The sequence below is a fragment of the Eptatretus burgeri genome, chromosome 14 (assembly GCF_056783735.1).
Source record: "Eptatretus burgeri isolate ZD-2024b chromosome 14, Ebu_testis_v1, whole genome shotgun sequence".
NCBI lineage: Eukaryota > Metazoa > Chordata > Myxini > Myxiniformes > Myxinidae > Eptatretus > Eptatretus burgeri.
In genome coordinates this window covers 35,939,324-35,962,282 of record NC_140974.1, presented here as the reverse complement: position 1 = coordinate 35,962,282, position 22,959 = coordinate 35,939,324, and the positions used below count along the sequence as shown (strand labels likewise).

At 43.1% G+C, this 22,959-nt stretch overlaps 1 protein-coding gene across 1 annotated transcript in view; it reads right to left on the bottom strand.

Moving 5' to 3' along the window:
• Nucleotides 1–6,500: 6,500 nt before the first annotated feature.
• Nucleotides 6,501–22,959, bottom strand: part of MYMK (myomaker, myoblast fusion factor) — a 112,170-nt gene continuing 95,711 nt past the window's right edge. Inside the window, exon 6 of the mRNA XM_085854366.1 lies at nucleotides 6,501–6,987. Coding sequence (XP_085710492.1) covers nucleotides 6,874–6,987 — 114 coding nt within the window. The 3' untranslated portion in view covers nucleotides 6,501–6,873. The remainder of the gene's footprint in view (nucleotides 6,988–22,959) is intronic.

Here is a 22,959-nt window from a genome sequence, read left to right as displayed (position 1 = left end):
GCAATAACGTCTGTCAACCATACTTTGAGTGAGTAACCAATCTTCTCTCACATAATCAAGGTGGCTTGGATTATTATCAAATAAATAGAGTTTGAAATGCCAAAGTGTTTACATTATGTTGATTTGACAATCCTTATGGATATATATATATATATATATATATATATATATATATATATATATATATATATATATATATATATATATATATATATATATATATATATATATATATATATATATATACACTGGTTGTTGATGCCCCCCTGACTGAAACTGGTGAGTCCAGATTGAATTTGGCCCCAACAAGTGCCATGTGCCACGTGAACACATTGTGCTGCATCCACCAATCACAACCAGAAAGCACCATTGCTGTTATTAAGCAGTCAGGGAATGTATTAATGGAAATTCCGAAACTGATAGATCCCTTCTGGGTTTGCAGGCATGATGCCATCGTGATGAGGTCATCATGGTGTTCGTCTGAGTTCGGAGAATTTCAGAATTCCATAAATAATAATAAAAAAATAATGTGTGTGTGTGTTTGTGTCAGTGTGTGTGTGTGTCTCCTCTATAACTCAAAACCATGAAACATTGCAGCCCAAAACTTTGCATGCATATTGAGGTAACTCCAAGGGATATATATATATATATATATATATATATATATATATATATATATATATATATATATATATATATATATATATATATGTATATATATATATATATATATATAAATGAGCAGAGACAAGGCAGAAGTAAATGGACACCGTGATTTTAAAAGAGTTTATTTATTGAACATTTGAAGTATATTCGATCCGTTTTAATAAATACACTCATATTTTACAGACTTGCCATTTGCAGATTTCAATGCTTTTACTCTTTCAGGCATAGAACTAACGAGTTCTGAAATTTTCTCTTTTGCGATTTCTGCTCAGCCTTCACGCAAACGTGTTTGCAATTCTGCCCGTGATGTGGTTTCCTGTAATTTTCCCCCACTGCTCGATCCAATATGGCCCAGAGGTGTTCAATGAGATTCATCTCAAGAGCATGACTTGGCCATGGAAGTCTCTTGATCCCATTTCTGTCCTGCTATTATTTGCTCATTTTTGCAGTGTGGCATGAAGCTCCATCTTCCATGAACAGAGTGTTCTTCACCATCTGACCAGTGGAGAAGACAGGGAGATGTCCATCCTCTAGGATAGAAATGTGTGTCATAGTGTTGATGTTGCCAACACGCTCCACAAGTTCTGACCAACCAGTGCTCCAGATTGCTCCACACACCATCGCTGAAAAACCACCGTGTTTAATAGTTGGATGCAATCGATTCAAAGAAAACTCTTGACTGGGAGGTCTCCAGACCCATACACGTCCACTGTCAGAAAACTAAGCAAATTGGGACTCATCTGAAAAAAAATACCATTCGCCAAAACTCCAAGGGTCTGTTGGCCATCTCCTCAGCACACTTCTTTCTCCTTTGAATGTTAGCTGGTCGAAGAAGAGGTTTTCTCCTAGCTGCTCTCCCACAGTAGCCCAGTTGATGAAGGTACCGCAAGGCAGTTCTTGAGCTAACTTGGACCTCCTCTGCAACATCTGCTGCCTTACAATGGGGAGTTTTCTCAATGGACCATGAGACAGCTCGAAGACACCTTTCTGAGGACCCAGAAAGACCAGAATGGGAAGCTGTGGATTCCTTGCTTTAACTGGTGAAATGCACAATCATCCGATTGACCATAAACAGCAGAATGCCTAGGTTCTGAGCTATCTGATGCTGGTGGGACTCCACTTTCTAAATGGCCAACAATTTGTCCTCTTTGAAAATCGGGAAGTTTGTGTGCTCCCTGGGTTCGTGGCATAGTTAGTTATCATACAAGACCCAGGAACTCGTTTCTGCAAAGAAATCCTTGAATACTAGTGCAAATCCCTGAGCAAAACTGCATTATACAGATGAAATGAAGAAATTTAAGGTGTCTATTTACTTCCGCCATGTCTCTGTATACAGAACAGGTGTAAATATATATATATATATATATATATATATATATATATATATATATATATATATATATATATATATATATATATATATATATATATATATATATATATATATGTTGATTTTTAATGTAGAGTGGGGATTACCTTGTCTTAGTTGTGCACAGAATATAAGGGTGAGTGTGCAACTTCTGCGACGTCATCTTTTTACACTGATTTTGAATTGGTTTTGATAGAGTAAAATTAGCAGACAGAAAAATATGATGATTATTGAAAGGGAAACTTTTGGTTCTTGTGTGATGTATCTCACAAATAGTTGCATTGACGTTTATGGTCTCAAAACGGTGGCACTGACAAAGCAACAACAGTGGTTTTAGATCTGTGAGAATAACTGGGTCAGGAGAATTGTGAGAGTGAAGAGGGTGGATGGAAGGATGGATGAACTGAGCGAGTAGATTGATGTGCAGATGAGCTTCATGGGGAAATTGGTAAAAAGTCAGCTGAAGTGGGCTGGACACTTGGTGTGGATGGAGGAAGAGAGAATGGCAAAGAGAGTGGATAGCTTGAGGGAGCAAGGGAGGCAGAAAGGAGGTGGATCATGGTTGAGATGGGAAGATTGTATGTGGAGTGATATCAATAATGTGGTCGTGGTTGGAGATAGTTGGCTGAGGACAGGGGTAATTGGAGGAGTATCTTGGTCAAAAACAGATCCCTGCATTACAGACCAATCAGCCTTCTCCCAATCATCAGCAAGGTTATGGAATCCATCTTCGCTTCAGACATTAATCCTTCCTCTTCTCCAATGGCTTCATTTCCGATCATCAATTTGTTTTTAGACTGGGTCACTCTACCATGGATATGCTGCTTGTGCTCTCCCAACAATGGATAGAGGTTCTCAATGCCAGACATGAAATCACAGCCATATCCCTAGACATATCACCTGCTTTTGACATGGTCTGGCACCCTTCCCTGCTTACCAAGCTCTCTATTCTTATGGTATCCAAGGCCATCTAAATTCATGGCTTGAAGACTTCCTCTCGTGGCACAACCAATGTGTGGCCCTAAATGGAGTTCTCTCATCCCCTCTTCCTCTTCAAGCTGGAGTTCCTCAAGGCAGCGTTCTGGGTCCTGTTCTTTTTCTGGTTTTCATCAATGATCTCTCTGACTCTTTGGAAAATCCTCTTTTTCTTTTTGCTGATGACTCCATCATTTGTTGTACCATCTGTCATCCCTCAGACCAGCAAGCCGCAGCTTCTTTGCTCTCTGCAGATCTGGGTAAAATCACAAACTGATCCAACACGTGGAACATGTTTTTCAATCCAGACAAATCTCACACTCTCACTATGTCTCTCTGAAAGGACCGTTTAGAACACCCCCCCCCCGCTCCCCCATCTACATTCTTAACAATCCTCTGGAAGAATTCCTTTCATTCAAGCTTCTGGGTCTCACTATCTGGCATGATTTTTTCTGGGAAAGCCACATTTCCAACCTTGTCTCCAAAGCCAGTCGCCGACTGGGAATCCTCCATCATGCAAAGTCCTTCCTCAGCCCACCTGAGCTCCGGACCACAATCAAAGCTTTCGTCGACAGCCTGATGGAGTACTGCTCTCCCATCCCGGATTGTACTCCTGCATCTCACGTGTCTCGGCTTCACGTTACGGAAACCAAGGCATTTAGGATCATTGGTATCTCCCGCGATGAGGCTGACTGAGTCTTTGGGACTCTCACTATCTCACCACAGGCAGCTCGTGGTCTTTCTCTCTTCTACCATCTTCTCTCTGGTCTCGCCCCCATCCCCCCCTGTTCTGTCTGTGATATGTCCCCACCATATTTCCACAGGGCGCTCAAGATCTGACACAACCCCCTTCTGGTAAAACTACCAAAATCACGAATCACTGCTCACCTTCACTCTTTCATTCCTTTTTTTCCCCGCCTTTGGAATAAACTCCCACACTCTGTTCAATCCCATTCTTCCCTCCTGGCCTTCAAAACAGCAATTCACCACCACCCCCTCCTATGTTCCCACTTCCAAAACCTCGATCTTTTCTACCCCCGTTAATCCACCCCAAACCCACCTACTTCAGATTCCCTGCTTTCCTTCCTGAAAGTCCCTGTAATGCCCATCTTGTTTCCCCTGTGTTCCTCACCCCATCCCTCTCCCTTCCACAGATATCCTAATGTCTCTGTTCCCCACTGTTTTGTCCTTCCCTCTCCTGCCCCTCCTGTCTCACCCCCTTGCTGTGCGTTGTCTGTTTGCTCTCACACGAGCCTTGACAAGGCATACAAAAAAAATACAAGGCAGGGCAGAACCTTGGTACTGTTGGACGTCACCCCCTGATAAAGGTAAGATACAGAAGACTAAGAATAAAAGCGATAAATCAACTTATTTGTTCAATCCACAGTTGCTTAACACTTGGTTCCATCAGAAAAAGATACATGCTGCAGGTATGCCTCTCCGAATGGTGATTGCAATCTGGAACGAAACACTGTACCATCTTCGCAAAGCTCCGACGGTCATATTCTACAGGAGTGTGAAACAAGGCTGTGCGTCGTCATGCCACTGTGACGACATCGTCTCGATGCGTTTTTGTTGCATATTAATTTTTAAATCCGAATTTTTTTGTTATGGTATCGATGCAATACCCAAGAGAGAATGTCGCCTCCTTCAGTTGGAATCATTGTAATTGCTTCGGCCATCATTGTGCTACGTACGGTAACATGAACCGACATTTTGAAGGAGAAGAAATTGGCGATTTTTGTGATATCTTGATGTGGTAATTTAGAGATGCATTTTGGTGTATTTTCCATTCTTGTTAATTATATAAACGTTTAAGAATAAAATGTATGCCTTTTAAATGCTGATGACTTCATTTTATAGCCGTTTTTAAGTTATCATTTTGAACACATTTGAATGGGCGGCCATTTTTTTCTGATGCCATCCCGATATATGGAGTACTGTAATCTCCCTCATTATAGAGAGAATGGGTGCACTTTCCCGACCATAATCCTTTGGGGGCTCTCAAAGTTTTTCAGCTTTCACTTGCACAACCCAAGTTCAACCAGCAGTCACAGGCTGCATATGAAAAACAATAGCATCCATTGAAGACAAAGTCTTCGATATCCCTGCCAGAGTAAATGAGGATTAACAAACATATTCCCTAAGCGTGTGCAATATGTATGTGAAGTTTCCCCTTGATCTGACCAGCCGTTCTGGAGAAGTTGTTTGCTGGTTTTAGGGTAAATTCAATATGGCCGCCAAACCATATGACCTATCAATTATAAATTAACAAACTTCTGAAAGGATGTCTTGGGGAAAGTGAATGTGAAATTTTGCCTCAATCTGTCCAGCCGTTCTGGAGAAGAAGATTGTTAAAATTTATTAATTTTTAATCCAAGATGGCAGACGAACCATGTGACCAATGACATCATAAATTTAAATTCTGCCTCCAACCCTCCAGTGGAATACGTGCGTGAAGTTTCGTGTTAATCGGATGGTGTGTTTTTCTATCCAAGATGGCCGCCAAACCATGTGACTTGTGATGTCATAATTTTTACTATGTATGCAGACATGATGGAAGATGACAGTTGCAAATTTTCTCTTCGTTAGGTTATGTGATCCCAGAGAAAACATTATTTAATATTTTCTTGAATCCAACATGGCTGCCAAACCATGTGACCTATCAATTAGAAAATATCATAAGGCACCAGATCACCACTTGCTTGATATGTGTACCAAATTTCGTAAATATATCTTGAGGGGATTTGTAGTTAAGCTCCACCCAGCAGGCACACAACGTTGTTGCAACGTCGTTTGCCGGTTCTATCCTGCCGTCAGAATTGGGTCAGAGGGAAGTTGTTTTTGCAACACCCATGACGTCAGATTTCAACGTTGTGACAACATTGAAATCTGACGTCGTTGCAGTGTCGTGTTCTGGTTTTATCCTGACGTCAGAATTGGGTCAGTGGGAAGTTGTATTTGCAACACCCATGACGTCAGATTTCAACGTTGTGACAACGTTGAAATCTGACGTTGTTGCAGCGTCATGTTCTGGTTCTATCCTGATGTCAGAATTGGGTCAGTGGGAAGTTGTATTTGCAACACCCATGACGTCAGATTTCAACGTTGTCACAACATTGAAGCATGACGTTATTTTTCAACTTTATCACAACGTTCATAAAATGGAGTTTTTGTTTTTGCCCTTTTCTTTGCACACCAAAGAAACGAACATTGCAGTGCATGACACCCTTCAGCTTCCAGCTTGATGGAGCCCTCGACCCGTAGGTCTGGGGCCAGCGGAGCACCGCTGTTCTACCTGTGCCATTATCAAAACATTGAAGTTTTGCATTGCAACATCATTATACGTTGCACGGTAACACATAATGACCACAACTTGAAAACAACTGTAATTCATAATCATTTATTATCACGTATCATGCAGAGCATGATTGCGGAAAAAATATACAAGCAGTATTAACAATAATAATATCTTTATTTGTACCAAAAAAGCACACTCAAATACAAACGTACAATAAATAAAAGTAGATACCATTGCAATTGAGAAACATATACTAAAAATGGGGATGAAAAAGAAATACCACAGGGGTAAAAGTCATAAATACCTTTTTGACAAATTCACTTTGTGCAAATCACAGTTAACAATTCAAATTCAGAAAGTTCTGCTCCAGAGAGGAACTGTGGAGCTTCTCTCTCAAATATAATTGACTGCACAAAGGCACCTTTAAGTACAACATCATCATGCAGTGTTAGTAAAACTCAAGCCTGGTGTTGGCCTAGTGGTTAGGGTGGTGGCTTGGGATCTGAGGGTGCTGAGTTCAAGCCCTGTTGGCTGCTGAATTAAAATACACCAGGAGGTTGACTCAGCCTGTCATCCTTCGGAGGTCAGCAAAATGAGTACCAGTGTACTGGTAAGGGGGACACTGCATCAGCGGCATCGCCACGTCCCAACCAATGATGCAACTAGCAGCCACAAGCTGCACTTGACACAGAGAGAGAGAGATAGAGAGAGTTAGTAAAACTGCTGATAATTCTATCCTTGCATACATTATTGGCATTAGGAGCATAAAAGGTATTGACAGATAACTTGCATTTATATAAAATGTAATTAAAAGTTTTCGCTACTGATGATATACTACCCATTGTTACAAGATTCATAATTAAGCAACCTCAGGTAAGAATTATGAGAAGACGAAGAACCACATTTAGATTTTGCTATACGACATAATAGTTCACATACAATAGGTAAAAATTCAGCAATGACTGGTAAAAGAGTACAATATGGGTCCTACTTGGGAAGTCAAACACCTTTCTGATAGAATTTCTCCATGATATAAAAAATTTAGAAATATTTTTACTTATGTCCCACAGCGGGCATCAATAGAATGAGGTGCAAAAAGACTGAAACAGATGATACTTGGCATGATATGAACAGTGCATAAAATTATATAAAACTGAATTACAATCAGGCAAATCAATGACACCAAATATATATATATATATATATATATATATATATATATATATATATATATATATATATATATATATATATATATATATATATATATATATATATATATATATATTGATGTGTGTGTATTCATACAAAGAAAAAATATAAATCTAACATCATTAAGTATGAAAACACAATTTTGAATGCATCTCACAAAAATAATTCCAAAGCACGAAAAAAATTAATTTGTTGGGTGTTTTCAATCTTAATTTCACAAGAAAATAAAATAACTTCATTTTGCATTAAATACATGTAAATATTTTCACAATGTAAACTTAGGCTGGGTTTCCAACATACAACATTACAATTAACTATGCTGCAAATTCTAAATAATTAAGGACGTGGATGGCTGGAACAGCGTGTTGCTGTTACTCGTTATGATTACACTGGTACGTGCCCGCCCGTACGTGCATGGCCGTACGTGCAAAAAAAAAAACTTTCAAACAACCACACAGGCCATTCCTTCGCTCTCATAAACGATGACTGGATTGGGGCATTGTGTTTATCTATAAATGTGCATAAACAATCGAGAAATTATGAGAATACAGGAAGTCATCACTATCCGGAAGTCCGCATGTTGTAACCCATAATGGGGAACGCGGCTGAGGATCTCTTCCCCATCGGCCACGGCGATGCAGTTGGTTTGGTAAATAAATGGCCCTAATTTGGGAAGCACTTGTCCGATTAATATCAAACCTTGAAAAGGCACACACCCAGGTCCCCAGCAATATAACTGGCAAGTTTCAATGAGATCAGACCAGTGGTTGTCGAGAAACAGCCGCCACACACACACACACACGCACGCACGCACGCACGCACATACACACACACTGCTGGAATTATAGATAGATGAGGGTTTGTTCCTGCCCGCAACTCAATGCCGATCAGGGGCATATTTTAAATGTTGTGATATGGCAGTGTCCACATCTGCCTCCGTTGCTGTAGGCTGACTGGCCATGGTACTGTGAAAAATAATAAGAATTTCCACTTCGTATTTATTGGGCTTTATGTTCATCAAACAAGACTTGCAATGTGAATTACGCTCAAGTCATGCACATTATAAACTGTCATTTAGCAGAATTCATTACCTCTGACAACTTTATAAAAATTCAGGTTCCGGAAAAGTCTCTTCGCATTCTTTCCACACAAATTGTATGTGGACATCACAGCATTGGACGTCACCCTTATTTTTATAAAATAAAGACAATTTAGTACACCAGTATTCGAAGCAGCTTGTAACAAATATTTAGTTCCACTGCCCTTAAAAAGCCTCAATTAATATTATTCCGTATAACATAAAGTTATTTTAATGTCTTTTGATAACCATTCTACCAAAATAAATCAATTGTGCACCGTAAAACTTGAACAATTCCCCTATAGTGACAAACTACCACAATGAAGGCTTCATTGTTCCAAGCGGCAGTTTGTCGGCGGCCAAAGGGTTAATATTTTTTATGACAAAACCACATTTTTCGGCGAACAATAACTGACAATTGTTTTCCTTTTGCCTTTGGTTAGGCCTAACTCGTTTAAAGAGGACATAAAAAATAATATATTATAAAAAATAATATTAATTGAGGTTTTTTTTAAGGGCAGTGGAACTTTAAATTTGTTACATTGCGGCACAATGCGGTAATTCGTCGGACCCGAACGGCCGAAGCATTATCCACACCAGAAATATATTTTAAAAGGTTCTGAACCAATTTAACTTGTCCAAAGTAATTTTTGTAGAGTCCCCTTTATTTACCACAGACCGGTGTTTTTTTTTTCACCAGGCCCGCGGAAAAATGAATTTTTTTTTTTTTGTATACCTTGGTCGAGGCTCGTATGAGAGCTAACACACAACTCACAGCAAGGAGGCATGAGACAAGAGGGGCGGGAGTGGAAGGGACAAAACAGTGGGGAACAGACACATTAGGTGAACTGTGGAAGGGAGAGGGATGGAGATGGGACGGGGAACATGTCGAAGAGAAGATGGACATTTCAGGGACTTTCAGGAAGGAAAGCAGGAGAAATGAAGGAAGTGGGCTTGGGTGGATTATCGGGGGTAGAAAAGATCGAGGATTTGGATGGGGGAAGATAAGAGGTGGTGGTGAACAGCTGTTTTGAAAGCCTGGAGGGAAGAATGGGAAAGAATAGAGTGAGGAAGTTTATTCCAAAGGCGGGAAAAAAGAGGAATGAAAGAGTGAAGATGAGCAGTGATTCGTGATTTTGGTAGTTTTACCAGAATGGGGTTGTTGGCGGACCTTGAGCGCCCTGTGGAGATGTGGTGGGGACAAATCGCAGAGAGAGCAGGGGGGCAAGGCTGGAGAGGAGTCGGTAGAAGACAGAAAGACCACCGACCAACCTGCGGTGATTGAGTGAGAGGCCCAAAGACTCAACTTCATTGCGGGAGATGCCGATGATCTTAAATGCCCTGGTTTCGACAGCGTGAAGCCGAAAAAGGTGGGAGGCAGGATCACCAGCCCAGAGGGGAGAGCAGTACTCCATCAGGCTACGGACAAAAGCTTTGTAAGTGGTCAGGAGCTCAAGAGGGCCGAGGAAGGACTTAGCACGACGGAGGATTCCCAGTCGGCGACTGGCTTTTGAGGCGAGGTTGGAAATGTGACTTTCCCAGGAAAGGTCATGGCAGATAGTGAGACCCAGAAGCTTGAAAGAAAAGACTTCTTCCAGAGGATTGTTGAGAAAGTGGATGGGGGGGTTTTGTAAACGGTCCTTTCGAAGAGACATAGTGAGAGTGTGAGATTTGTCTGGATTGAAAGACATGTTCCACGTGTTGGACCAGTTTGTGATTTTATCCAGATCTGCAGTGAGCGAAGAAGCTGCTGCTTGCCGGTCTGAGGGATGACAGATGGTACGGCAGAGGGTGGAGTCGTCGGCAAAGAGAAATAGAGGATTTTCCAGAGAGTCCGAGAGATCATTGATGAAAACCAGAAAAAGAACAGGGCCCAGAACGCTACCTTGGGGAACTCCAGCCTGCACAGGAAGAGGGGATGAAAGAACTCCATTTAGGGCCACACGTTGAATTGATTATTTACCGTCGATTTCTCCACACGATCAGGGCCGTATCAGCGACAGCTCAACGTGATAAACGAACGATGAAATCGGGTGTTGGAGGTGCCAGAGGATTCGATCGTCAGATACACGTTCCCGAGTCCAAGGCTCGAACCACGATCGAGTGCCCCGAAGGGCCCGGGAGAGTTTCCATTGAATGTAACTGTATAGATTCCAGCACACATCATGGATTCTGTGATCTTTAAAACGTCCAAAAACAAAAGCTATGACAAAATCGATTTATAATATTATACTTACCAAAAATGATCACAGCGGAAGATAATCTATCTCTAATTCCAGCAGTGTGTATGTGTGTGTGTGTGTGTGTGTGTGTGTGTGTGTGTGTGTGTGTGTGTGTGTGTGTGTGTGTGTGTGTGTGTGTGTCTGTGTGTGTGTGTGTGTGACCGCTGTTTCTCGACAACCGGTGGTCCGATCTAATTGAAACTTGCCAGGTATATTGCTGGGGACCTGAGGATGTGCCTTTTCAAGGTTTGATATTAATCGGACAAGTGCTTCCCAAGTTATGGCCATTTATTTACCAACCAATGACAGGAACCGTTGCTGCGGCAATTTTTTTATCAACCAATGACAGGAAGCGTTGCTGCGTAGCCGTGGTCGATGGGGAAGAGAAACTCAGCCGCGTTCGCCATTACGAGTCTCTTCTCTTCTCTTCTCTTCTCCTCTCCTCTCTTCTCTTCTCTTCTCTTCTCTTCTCTTCTCTTCTCTTCTCTTCTCTTCTCTTCTCTTCTCTTCTCTTCTCTTCTCTTCTCGTTTTTCCTTGCGAAAAGGCAAAATACGTTGGCGCTAATTGAATAATTGGCCATTAAAAGCCTCCGTATTCTTGCCCTGGACAAGGAAACAAAGAAGAAGCGCCGTTTCCTCAGCCATGTTGTTTATGAAGAGGTGCTAACGAGATAAAGGTGTGTACAATGCACATGGAGACGATTTTTATTATTATTTATTTATTGAAGAAAAATTGTTCCAAAAATAATTTATCAAAAAAAGTGCAGAACTTTTTTTGTTTCCAATTGTCAAAACGCTGTGGCCTTTGCAAGTGTTAAGGAATTCAGCTCCACTCAACATACTTGCCAACGAAATACATCTCAATTTGGTGGTAAAAACGATTCACAACGACAGGTTTCCTTACTCATTGCTCTGCAGTCTGCATTCAACCCCTTCATTTGTCATCTCATTGACCTCATTTCATCTATCTATAATTCCAGCAGTGTGTGTGTGTGTGTGTGTGTGTGTGTGTGTGTGTGTGTGTGTGTGTGTGTGTGTGTGTGTGTGTGTGTGTGTGTGTGTGTGTGTGTGTGTGTGTGTGTGTGTGTGTGTGTGTGTGTGTGTGTGTGTGTGGCCTGTGTTTCTGTGTGTCTGTGACCACTGTTTCCCGACAACCACTGGTCCGATTTAATTGAAACTTGCCAGGTATATTGCTGGGGACCTGAGGATGTGCCTTTTCAAGATGTGATATTAATCGGACAAGTGATTCCCAAGTTATGGCCATTTATTTACCAACCAATGACAGGACATGTACTGCGTCGGCGTGGCCGATGCGCCATTTAGTTACTAATCACAGGACATGTTGCTGCGTGGGCGTGGCTTCGTAGGCCGGTGCACGGCCGACCGTCGATGACGTCACGTGCCGTGCTGGTTACGATGGGGATCGATCGGTGCCTTAGTTACCGTGGGGTAGGAGTGCCAATGGTAAATGGCAGCGAATGTCATGGCAAGCAAAGACAGGGAGGTAAACTTGATTTTAATTAACTCTGTGTGTAAGTATCACAGCAGTTGTTACTTCAATGCAAGCGATAATTCGTGGAATGATGTGAACATTCCGTACGGGCACGCACTACTTTTGGATAGTGATGACTTACTGTATTCTAATAATTTCTCGATTTCTTATCCGCATTTATAGATAAACACAATGCCCCAATCCAGTCGTCGTTTATGAGAGCGAAGGAATGGCCTGTGTAGTTGTTTGAAAGTTTGTTTTTTTTTTGCATGTACAGCTACGCACATATGGGCATGCGAGAGCGAAGGAACGGCCTGTGTGGTTGTTGTTTCTCGCACGCGGTTTGAAAGTTTTTTTTTATTTTGTATGTATGGCCACGCATGTATGGGCACGCACGTACGGCCACGCGAGAGCGAAGGAACGGCCTGTGTGGTTGTTTCTGGCAAGCGGTTTTAAAGTATATATATATATATATATATATATATATATATATATATATATATATATATATATATATATATATATATATATATATATATATATATATATATATATATATATATATATATATATATATATATATATATATTTTGCACGTACAGCCACGCACGTACGGGTACGTGAAAGCGAAGGAACGGCTTGTGTGGTTGTTGTTTCTGGCACGCGGTTTGAGTTTTTTTTGCGGGGGCGGGGGGGCTTTGCACGTACGGCCACGCATCTACGGGCATGCACTAGTTTTAACTAAAAAAGCTAAAGTCTTCTGCAGATTAAAGCGGATTGTGTGCTACACTCAGAAACAGCTAAAAGTTACCAAGTTTAACCAAACTTTGCTAATGGCGGCTCGTGATGCGGAAATAGGAATTAGCCAATCAGATCTCTCCTCTGCTGAAAGGCAGACACAACCACCTGGCACGAGGTGGAAAAGCGGTCACCATGGCAACACACGAGGCAGAAAAAACAGTTTTCGATAATCGCGCTGTGGCTGTACCGCGTCGTGATATGGTTGTACAACCAAGCGGCCGATTCCCGATGTCGTAAATCTTTCATACTGACATCGTGTGTCTGCTGGGCAGAAACGAAATGTGACGGACGGAACCCATTTCTATATCCCCCGCCAACTTCGTTGGTTGGCGTGGGATAATTACCTAATTTCATCTCAAAGCTCTGGCAAGTGAGCATGGACTTGTGAGGCATCTGCATTATGCAGATGCAGACACAATTTAAAGATTGTCGCATTTGAATGCATTTATATGCCCCTCGGTGCTCCTGCAGCAAGTACTCTTTGGTATTTTTAGGAATTGATACCGTCAGGCAGCCTCAGAAACCCAACAGGGGCCGAGGTTCATGTATTTGTGCCAGGTGGTCATGCTCAATGACCCTCCTCCCTTCCACCAAATGGCCGCTACACGATACACATTTACCGAGAGAGAATTTGGATCCGTCCCCCACCCTTAATTCCCTGAGCTATGGAATTGTTTCCATCATAAAGCCTTCCCGGCACCCCTTGAATACAACCGTCAGTTTTAATCTCATTCCGTCCAGCATTTCAGGAGTGCACATAAGTGAAACAATCAAATAAACGACAGACAGCAATCAGATATTGTCAGACTCTTGCCAGGACTTGTTGTCTGTGGTGTAGTTTGTGCGGCAAATAAATGGAAGGATGTATTCAATGAAAAGTCATTGATTGCAAATGAAAGGTCTAAATGGTATAGTTGTAAAGGGAAAAGGTCTGAAAAGTTAAATATTTGAAAAGGTCGAAATGTGTCTGAAGGGTCAAAATGATCTCCAGAGTCTTATAAAGGTTAAAGGGGTCAAAGGGTAAAATTTAAAGTCTAAAGGGTCTTAAAACGTCGAGAAACGTCTGAGAGGTGTGAAGGTCGAAGGCCTTAGGATATGAAGGAGTCTTAAGGATCTTAGGAGTTATAAATGGTTAACAGGGTATAAAGGATCTTGGGGGACTACAGGATCTTAGGTCTGTCTAAAGGATCTTAAGGTTTTAAAGTGGTGTAGGGGTCTTAAGGAGCTAAATGGACCTTCAGGGTCTGAAGTGTCTTGAGGGTCTCAATGGTCTTAATGTATATAGTGGTCTCATGTAATTAATACACCTATTCACGTTCTGTGCATACAAACAAACAAAAAGGCATCAGGCAGCAGCCTGACAGGTGTGACGAAAATCATGCAAATGATGTTCATATCACATTGACTATTGACATATACAGTCAAAAACATTGACAGTCTCACATTTGTCCTTCAGAATCCTCTGTTGAAGTTTGACAAAGATAGCTGAAAGCGTTCACGAGTTATCACACTCACATACATACATACATACATACATACATACATACATACATACATACATACAAACAAACAAACAAACAAACAAGACAGACTGACATATGATGAAAAATTTTAATTTTCGTTGTATTGTAGTAGCAGTAGTCGTAATCGTCGTATTGGGGGTATTAAAGTACTTTAACTCTACTGCCACCAACTGGGGATTTCACTTCCAGTCTAAAGGCCCGGTCACACCTAGACGTTTTAGCCAACGTATGCCGATTTTTGAATTTTTTTTCTAAAACGCTGGCACACGTTGAATACGTTATGGGTAAGTTTTGATAACATTGAGAGCACGCTGAAAAACACTGCCATACGTCGTTGTACGTTGGCTTTAAACGTTGTACTTTTTGGTTGTCCTCAAATTTTTTCATGCTTGAAATTTCACGACATATGCCGGCGTATGACTCACACGTTCCGCTACGCTGGCCACAAGTTGTATGTATGGTCTGCGATCGTTGACAGACGTCAACACATGCTACTTGTAAGTTAATCATAAGTTGAGACACGCCGAGGTAATGTTTAGCGTACCCGAAACTTATTTCTAACCTATGATTAACGTGTTGTTGGCACGTTACGCGATCGTTGCCACACATCGACAGACGTTACTTTTAAGTTACTCAAAGGCTGAAAGACGTCGGTATAATGGATCGTCCTTGCGTCAGCGTCCACAGCCACGGCCAGGACACTTATTTGCAGCATTCTTCAAACTTTTCTTCGGCATGACGAGGATGTTCACACTTCGATGTCTAGCTTGGCTATGATTCCAATTGTCCATCGGCAGCGTCTATTTAAAATAGTCGAGTTTGAGCGATTTAACACGTTCAGAAGAAACGATTAAAATTTACAAACCCCAGCATCAAAAAACAAAGGCGAGTGACAGCAATTTAAATCGTTCATTGTAAACAATGAAAATAGTTGAGTGGTACCGTTTAAAAGTCGTTGAGTGTAAAAAAATCCAATTGTTGAGTGCAAGCGTCTACTTTCAATAGTAGAGTTGCAGCCATTTAAATCGTTGAGTTTATCATTTAAATCGTTAAATGCAAGGACGATCCATCATAACCCACACCCTCCCCCTCACACTCACCTACTACTGCCAACATGAACAAACTACTACTAATACTAATACTGATACTAATACTGATACTGTTACTGCTGACATGGACATCGACTCAAAAAGGACTCGAAAACACTGTTGGGTTCCCCTCTTATGAGCAGCATTTTTATATACCAATTCCCAAAACCGCTGGGAACACGTCTTTATATGGCAGTTGTAAGCTAGAAACACGTTAATTTATTTTTTTGTCGACTGGAAGACGTCATTGGAATACGTCTACATACGTCGATGTGTGTTGGGACTACGTAAAGAATTGGTTCAAAGCACGTCAAACATAAGTTAGAAATAAGTTTCGCGTAAAAAAGACATTACCGCGACGTGTTTCGACTTATGAGTAGCTTATAAGTAGCCTTTGTGGACGTGTGTAAGCGTCCACATATCGTGTGTACAACTTATCCCCATCGCATGCGGAACGTGTGTCATACGCCGAGTACGTCGTAAAATTTTGAACATGTTTAAAATTTCTTGACGTACTCTACTTACTACGACGTATGATAGCGTACTTTAGCGTTCTACTCACGTATACCAAACTTACTCATACCGTATTTGACGTGCCCCAACGTTTTAGACACATTTTTCTTAGGTCGGCATACGCTGGCAAGATCGCCAAGGTGTGACCGCGATGTTGACACTTCCATTTCTACGGCAGTTATGATTCGAATCGTTGTGCGTCAGCCTTTTAATAGGCTACGTCACGACATCGTCGGCGATGCATGCAATGTGCTATGCCTAAGTTAGACTATCGTTGGGCATCGGTTGTGTAGGCCGACAACAGGTTCAGCATTCGTTGGTATAAGTTATCTATAACACAACGAAACGTTCTGTGTCCGTTACCAATGCGTTATACATAAGACCAAGTCGCTATGAATACGTCCGAATCTTTAAAAAAAAACATCAAAAGTTCAACGTAAGCCAGCGTTTTACATACATTTTAATACGTTGCCATCGCTGGCGAAAACGTCAAGGTGTGACCGGGCCTTTACTCCTTTTGCAGATGCAGTGCTGCATCTTTCCATGACTGCCTAAAAAGTTTTTGGCTCTGCTCCTGGTGTCTGCTTCCATACTTCCTTCCATCGCTGCCTCTTCCACGAAGCCCTTTAATCGTTTCCAATTGGTTTCACCCACAATATTCGTCACTCTGTCCCACCTTCCTGGTTCTCAGAGTACACAAACAAACTATATTTAATTATTGGGGAAAATGCAAGGGTCATAGAAAAGGACCCTATATGTGGTACATGCCATGTGGCAAACAAGAGAAAAGAAGGGACATTCTATGGATTGTGGAAAATGCTGGACAACAGAAAATATGGCACATTCAAAAAATTTTGTGTGCATGCTGTTCTATCCTTGTCGTCAAAGGAGGAACCAAGTAATGCTTTAGAAAAGTTCATATAAAGGGACACCAATTTTTTTAACAAATTAATCACACACATGCATATTTTCTAATGGGTTTTCGTTTTCGAGGTACAAATAACTTTACGTACTGACGAGTTTTAACCAACATATTGTAGTGGGCGAGGGTCAGTGGCGAGAACGACCGCGAGGTGGGGGAAACTCCGTCATCTCCACCAGACTCCCCGGAATTGTAGGCCGTCACACGGATAACTCCGCGAGCTGGCGGATCGATTATAATCCGACGTGGTTGCCAATATCTCAACCGCATAGGGTCTGTTTGTCTAAAGCCAATTTACTTAAGTAGCTACGCGATTTAAACTACCGGGGAAGCCACACCCTCTGAATGCCTGGTCGAACCGGATTTACTCTACCGGCAGCGGTACATTCACACTACCGACTACCGCTTTGCCACCTGCCTTTCCGGTTCATTGCAGTCGAGTGGGGACTGCACAGGACGTCCCGGCTATGATAGACCGATTACCGGGGATGAAACCCCACTTATACTCAGACCCGGACCATGCTGGACCAATGTAAGAAGGGACAGAAACGGACTGGGAAGATTTCTAATAAATTTATTAACAGTAAAATAAAACAATGTCACCCACAGGGTGACCCGTATCTTGCCAAAAGGTGACCACGTGTGACTTCTTTAAGGTCACACTGAGGTGAACAGAGCTGCTATCCACCAGGAGCGACTCCTTGAGGAATATCTGCCTACGAGAGATTCTGATGAGAATCGTTCTACAGAGTAACCATGAAAAATATGCGTTTCCTCATAACGTCACCAAATGACATCATAATGTCTCAAGCTTGACATATCTAGAAAGCACTCATCGAGGTGTTCAATTTGAGGTACAACACGATATGGTTCCTAAAACTTGAAAATTTGACCTTGGGGTCAAATATGTTTGACCTTAGGCACTAACCATGAAGGTCAAGGCCAATCGCCACCAAAAATTAATCAGCTGAGCGCCAGACCATGAACTATATTCCCATGAAGTTTGAAGACGATCCCATCAAAATTACTCAAAAAAATAAGGGTTTCGTCGACTCCCCTGATTTGCGACAAAGTGACCTTGACCTTTGACCTTCACCTTCAAAATTTTATGCCCTGAAAGGGACCTCTATAGGCCTCTGATATGCGAAGTTACAAAAATTTCCAATGACAACTGTACTCTGCAGAATTTTTTATACGTGGTTACAGACAAACAAAAAAACATACAAGCTGACTAACATATCTTGCAAAAACTTCGTTTTTGACAAAGGCAAGACTTGGCACGAATATGCAAGCAGGGAAATATTTACAAGAAGCAAAAACACTAACTCAGGTACAAAAAGACAGGCCCACACGCAGAAACACACACAAAAAGAAAAGAAACCCCAGAGTCTTTATTTGACCCTCGCAGTCATGAAGAGAGACAAGCTGGGGGTCAGAGTTCGGTGGGTACTTGGTCTTCAGAGGGAAAGCTTGCTTTGTAGTGCGGCACCTGCCAAAGGTCGTCGGTTTCGTCCCAGTCGCACGTGTGGGACTCGTGCCTCGTGGCAGAGCTCGCGTGGCGAATAGTCGGGGTCCACAGAACTCCTCTCCCCATAACAGCCATCATGAAGAACGAACCAGACTGCTCACAACCACCGTGAAAACTCATGGTCCAACCACCGTGAAAACTCCTACTTTCTCAGAAAGTCTCGGAGATATATCTCCTCCCACCACGGGGAGGGGCTCTTGGTGAAAAACGCCTCGTTGTCCACCCCTCATTGGACAGGGTCCTACGACCCACCTTTCCGGGGTGGGGCCTTGGCCCCTGTTGGGAAACCCCAACCGCTCTTTCCACGCAGGGTCAAACTTGATGAGTAACAGTATAACGCTGCAACGGCCTCTCCCGGGAAACCCCAGCCAGTCCTCCACACGGGCCCACACTCGACGAGTAACAGTATCAACGTTGCAAAGGTACGTTGGTGGTGCAGCCGGTTGGCGGTGGATCGTGACGGGACGAGGGGTCATGCAGATGGCTTGTTGGTTGTTAGATGTAAAGATTTAATAACCAAACTAAAAGAAGTCGCAACCCATGTTTTTGATTGTCCCACTAGACAAAAGGAAAGGGATCTGACTACACATGCACTTAATTTGATAACTGACTTTTGGGACCTGTATGTTGAATGCAAATGGTTTCCAGATCCATAACAATATGTGGGGTGCCCCTTTACATATATTTACATTTATTCTATAGACACTGTATGTACAGTATATATATATATATATATATATATATATATATATATATATATATATATATATATATATATATATATATATATATATATATATATATATATATATATATATATTAGACTCGGCGTAAGTCGTCACCATCGGGACTGAGAAAAAAGTGACGACTGGGACATGTGACGACTAACACGTATGCAAACATTCATGATGACTGTGGGGTGAAGGATGAAGTCGCGCGTGGCCTGGACACGTACGTGTGAGAGGGCGCAACAATCTCGAAGCTGATTTTGTACCAAAAGGGAAACACAATCCTCGGGGAATAGGTGGGAGGTCATTGGTGAGTTGGAAAGTGATCAAGCAAAGATGGAATTCATGAATCACTTTATCAAAAGTAAAGATAAAAATACCCCCAAGAGGGAGTGCCAGTAACTCTGTGCCAGACCGGAATAGGGGCAGTTCATAAAGTACGTATGCTCTACTTCCGGGTTTCAAAACCACCCGCCCCCTCTGTATGCAGGCTCGTGACCACCCACCCACCCCCCTCATGCATCGCTAATCGCTTGCAAAGCCAGCAGTTCCTTATGAACCGATGTTTGCAAGTCATGACGATGCACTGCAGTCCCGAGCGGTGTAATTTACCTTTTTCTTTTAATATCACAGCACGTCAATTTTGAAAATAAAAGTACAAATTGACATTCAAGACAATGTTAATGTCATAAATGAAAGTAAGTGTGCATATATACTTGTGTTCCATTGTTTTAGTTAAATCTGACAAAAGCTTCAAATGTAATATTTGTCTCTGAGAGTTCCGGTTCTTTTGTTAATACTTTTTTTTTGTACGTACTTTATGAACGGCCCATACAGGGAATCAGAGCGAAGTTTGAAGGGCTATAAAATCGGGACGAGAGCAAATTTCAAAAAAATGGCTCGTGTTGTTCTAAATAATAATCCGTAGTATCTGAATCACTAATAACATTTGATCTCTCTTGATAAGTCAGGTCAGGTTCGATCTGTGACCTGCTACAGGTACCATGTAAACCTGTACTAACCTGTTCCATGGTCGGGTTGTCAGCGACTAAGCCGTCTCCCCCACCAGGTTTTCTGGTGAGGAGGGTTTGGATATGGACACCCAGCAGGATTAAAAACAAAACCTGTCAAACGGCGGAGTAGCTCCTTGTGAGCCAACGGCCATCCATATCTAGTGCCCAACTGTGTCTGCGGACATCCTCCTGCAGTTGGGTTACTTCTTATTCGGAGGTTGGTGGCAGGATTTGCACTCCGGCCACCGTAAAACGCTTCATTCCGCAAAACGCAAAAAATCTGAAAACCCACTCCGTGGGAGTACCTCCTGCGCAGCTTCCCTTCGCAGGGCAGCTCACCGGATGACGGGATTGGGGCAAAGCCATCAGGACCCCCAATCTTTGATGATAGGAGGGAAACCACGGGGTAACATCCCTGGGTCAGATTGCGGGAGAGAGTGTCGGAGTGGTGCTGAGGTGTCATCCACCAGACGGCGGTCTCCTTGGGTTAAACTGAGGCGGTCCCTTCGGGTGGGTGCCTGGAATGTCCTATCCCTAAGGGAGGATGATCACCTGTCTCTGTTATCATCTGAGCTCAAGCGTTTGGACATCGGGATTGCAGCTCTCTCTGAGGTTCGGAGACCGGATTGCGGCGAGATAATGGTGGGTGGTTACACCTACTATTGGTCTGGTCGCTCTGATGGTTACCATACCCAAGGAGTTGCTGTAGCTGTGTCCAATAAGCTGACCCCAATGATAATTGAGGTAACACCGGTCAACGAGCGTATTATGAGATTAAGGATTCGTCACTCCTTAGGTGTCATTTCCCTGGTCTCTGTTTATGCTCCGACTGAGGCGAGTGATCTCACCGTGAAGGACACATTCTACGCCACGCTCGAGTCTGTGGTTGATCAGTGCCCCAGACGAGATACACTTCGAGTCTTGGGGGATTTCAATGCATCGACTGGAACTGATAGGGATGGTTATGAGGTGTGTGTTGGTCCCCATGGGTCAGGAACTATGAACCAGAATAGCACCAAGTTCCTTGACTTTGCAAGAAGTCATGGACTTAGGGTGGCTGGTTCATGGTTTCAGCGCCCACAAGCTCATCGCTGGACTTGGTATTCCAACGCTGGTGGTGTGGCAAAGGAGATTGACCATGTCCTCATTGACGGTCGTTGGAGGATGATCCAGAACTGCAGGGTCTACCGGAGTGCTCAGTTCCTCAATACTGACCACAGGCTTGTTGTAGCAACTCTAAAGCTGCACCTGAAATCCTGGAGAATGGTACCATCCCAGCCTAGGCTGGATGTTGCCAAGCTCAGGGATGACAGAGTAGCTGAGGAGTTTGGGAACAGGCTGAGTGGACACTTGGGGGGTCTGGGTGCTTTGGGGGGTCCTGAAGAGTTGTGGAGCGCCTTCAAGACCACTGTCCTTGATGTTGCCGGTGGATGCCTTGGAGTTCACCGCAGGGCAAAGAAGAATTTTGTCTCTCAAGGGACACTGGATACCATTGACCAGAGTCGCAAGGCCACGCTGAATGGCAGAGCTGAGCTGTTCAGGGAGCTGAGGCGTAAAACTGTACGTGCACTGAGGGTGGACAAGGAGGCCTATGTGCAAGGAATCTGTGATGGGGTCGAGCATCACCTGTGGACAGGTGATTCTCATCCCGCTTACAGGGGAATTCGCGCATTACGTTCATCCAAGCCCATCCCTCGGAGCACTGCAGTTCGAGCAGAGAGTGGTAGGCTCTTGACAGAGGAGTCTGAAGTGAAGGCCCGCTGGGCCGGTTACTTTGAGCGGTTGTACCAGGCTGATCCCCCAGCTGTCGAGTTTGACGTCAAGGGTGTTACAATCCCTGTTGCTGACCCTCGAATCAACTGTGGTCCACCTTCGCTTGTGGAAACACGGGCTGCGGTGAACCAGTTGAAACGGGGCAAAGCTCCAGGGATCTGTGGCATCCATGCTGAACTTCTCAAGGCTGGTGGAAATGCTGCACTCGTGTCGTTGCATGCAGTTTTGTGCTCTGCCTGGAACACAGGCATCATCCCAACTGACTGGAAGAGGGGCCTTGTTGTCCCTCTCTGGAAAGGGAAGGGTGATCGCCAAGACTGCAACAACTACCGAGGGGTGACGCTGCTCTCAGTGCCGGGCAAGGTCTTTGCTCGGATAATTCTTGATAGGGTTCGCCACCATCTGCTTGAGCACCAGCGTCCAGAGCAGTCAGGCTTTACACCAAAGAGGTCAACGATTGACCGTATCCTTGCACTTCGTGTCCTCACCGAACGCAGACAAGAGTTTCGGCAGTGGCTGCTTGCAGCCTATGTTGATCTCTGTAAAGCGTTCGATTCAGTGAATCGGGATGTCCTCTGGAGGATTCTTGGTCTTCGTGGGGTGCCACCGAAACTGATCGATCTGATGTCTGAACTCTACTCTGGTACTGAGAGTGCTGTGAAGTGTGGTGGTACCATCTCTGACTTATTTCCAGTTGTTACTGGAGTTCGTCAGGGATGTGTACTTGCCCCCACCCTTTTCAGCACTTGTATGGA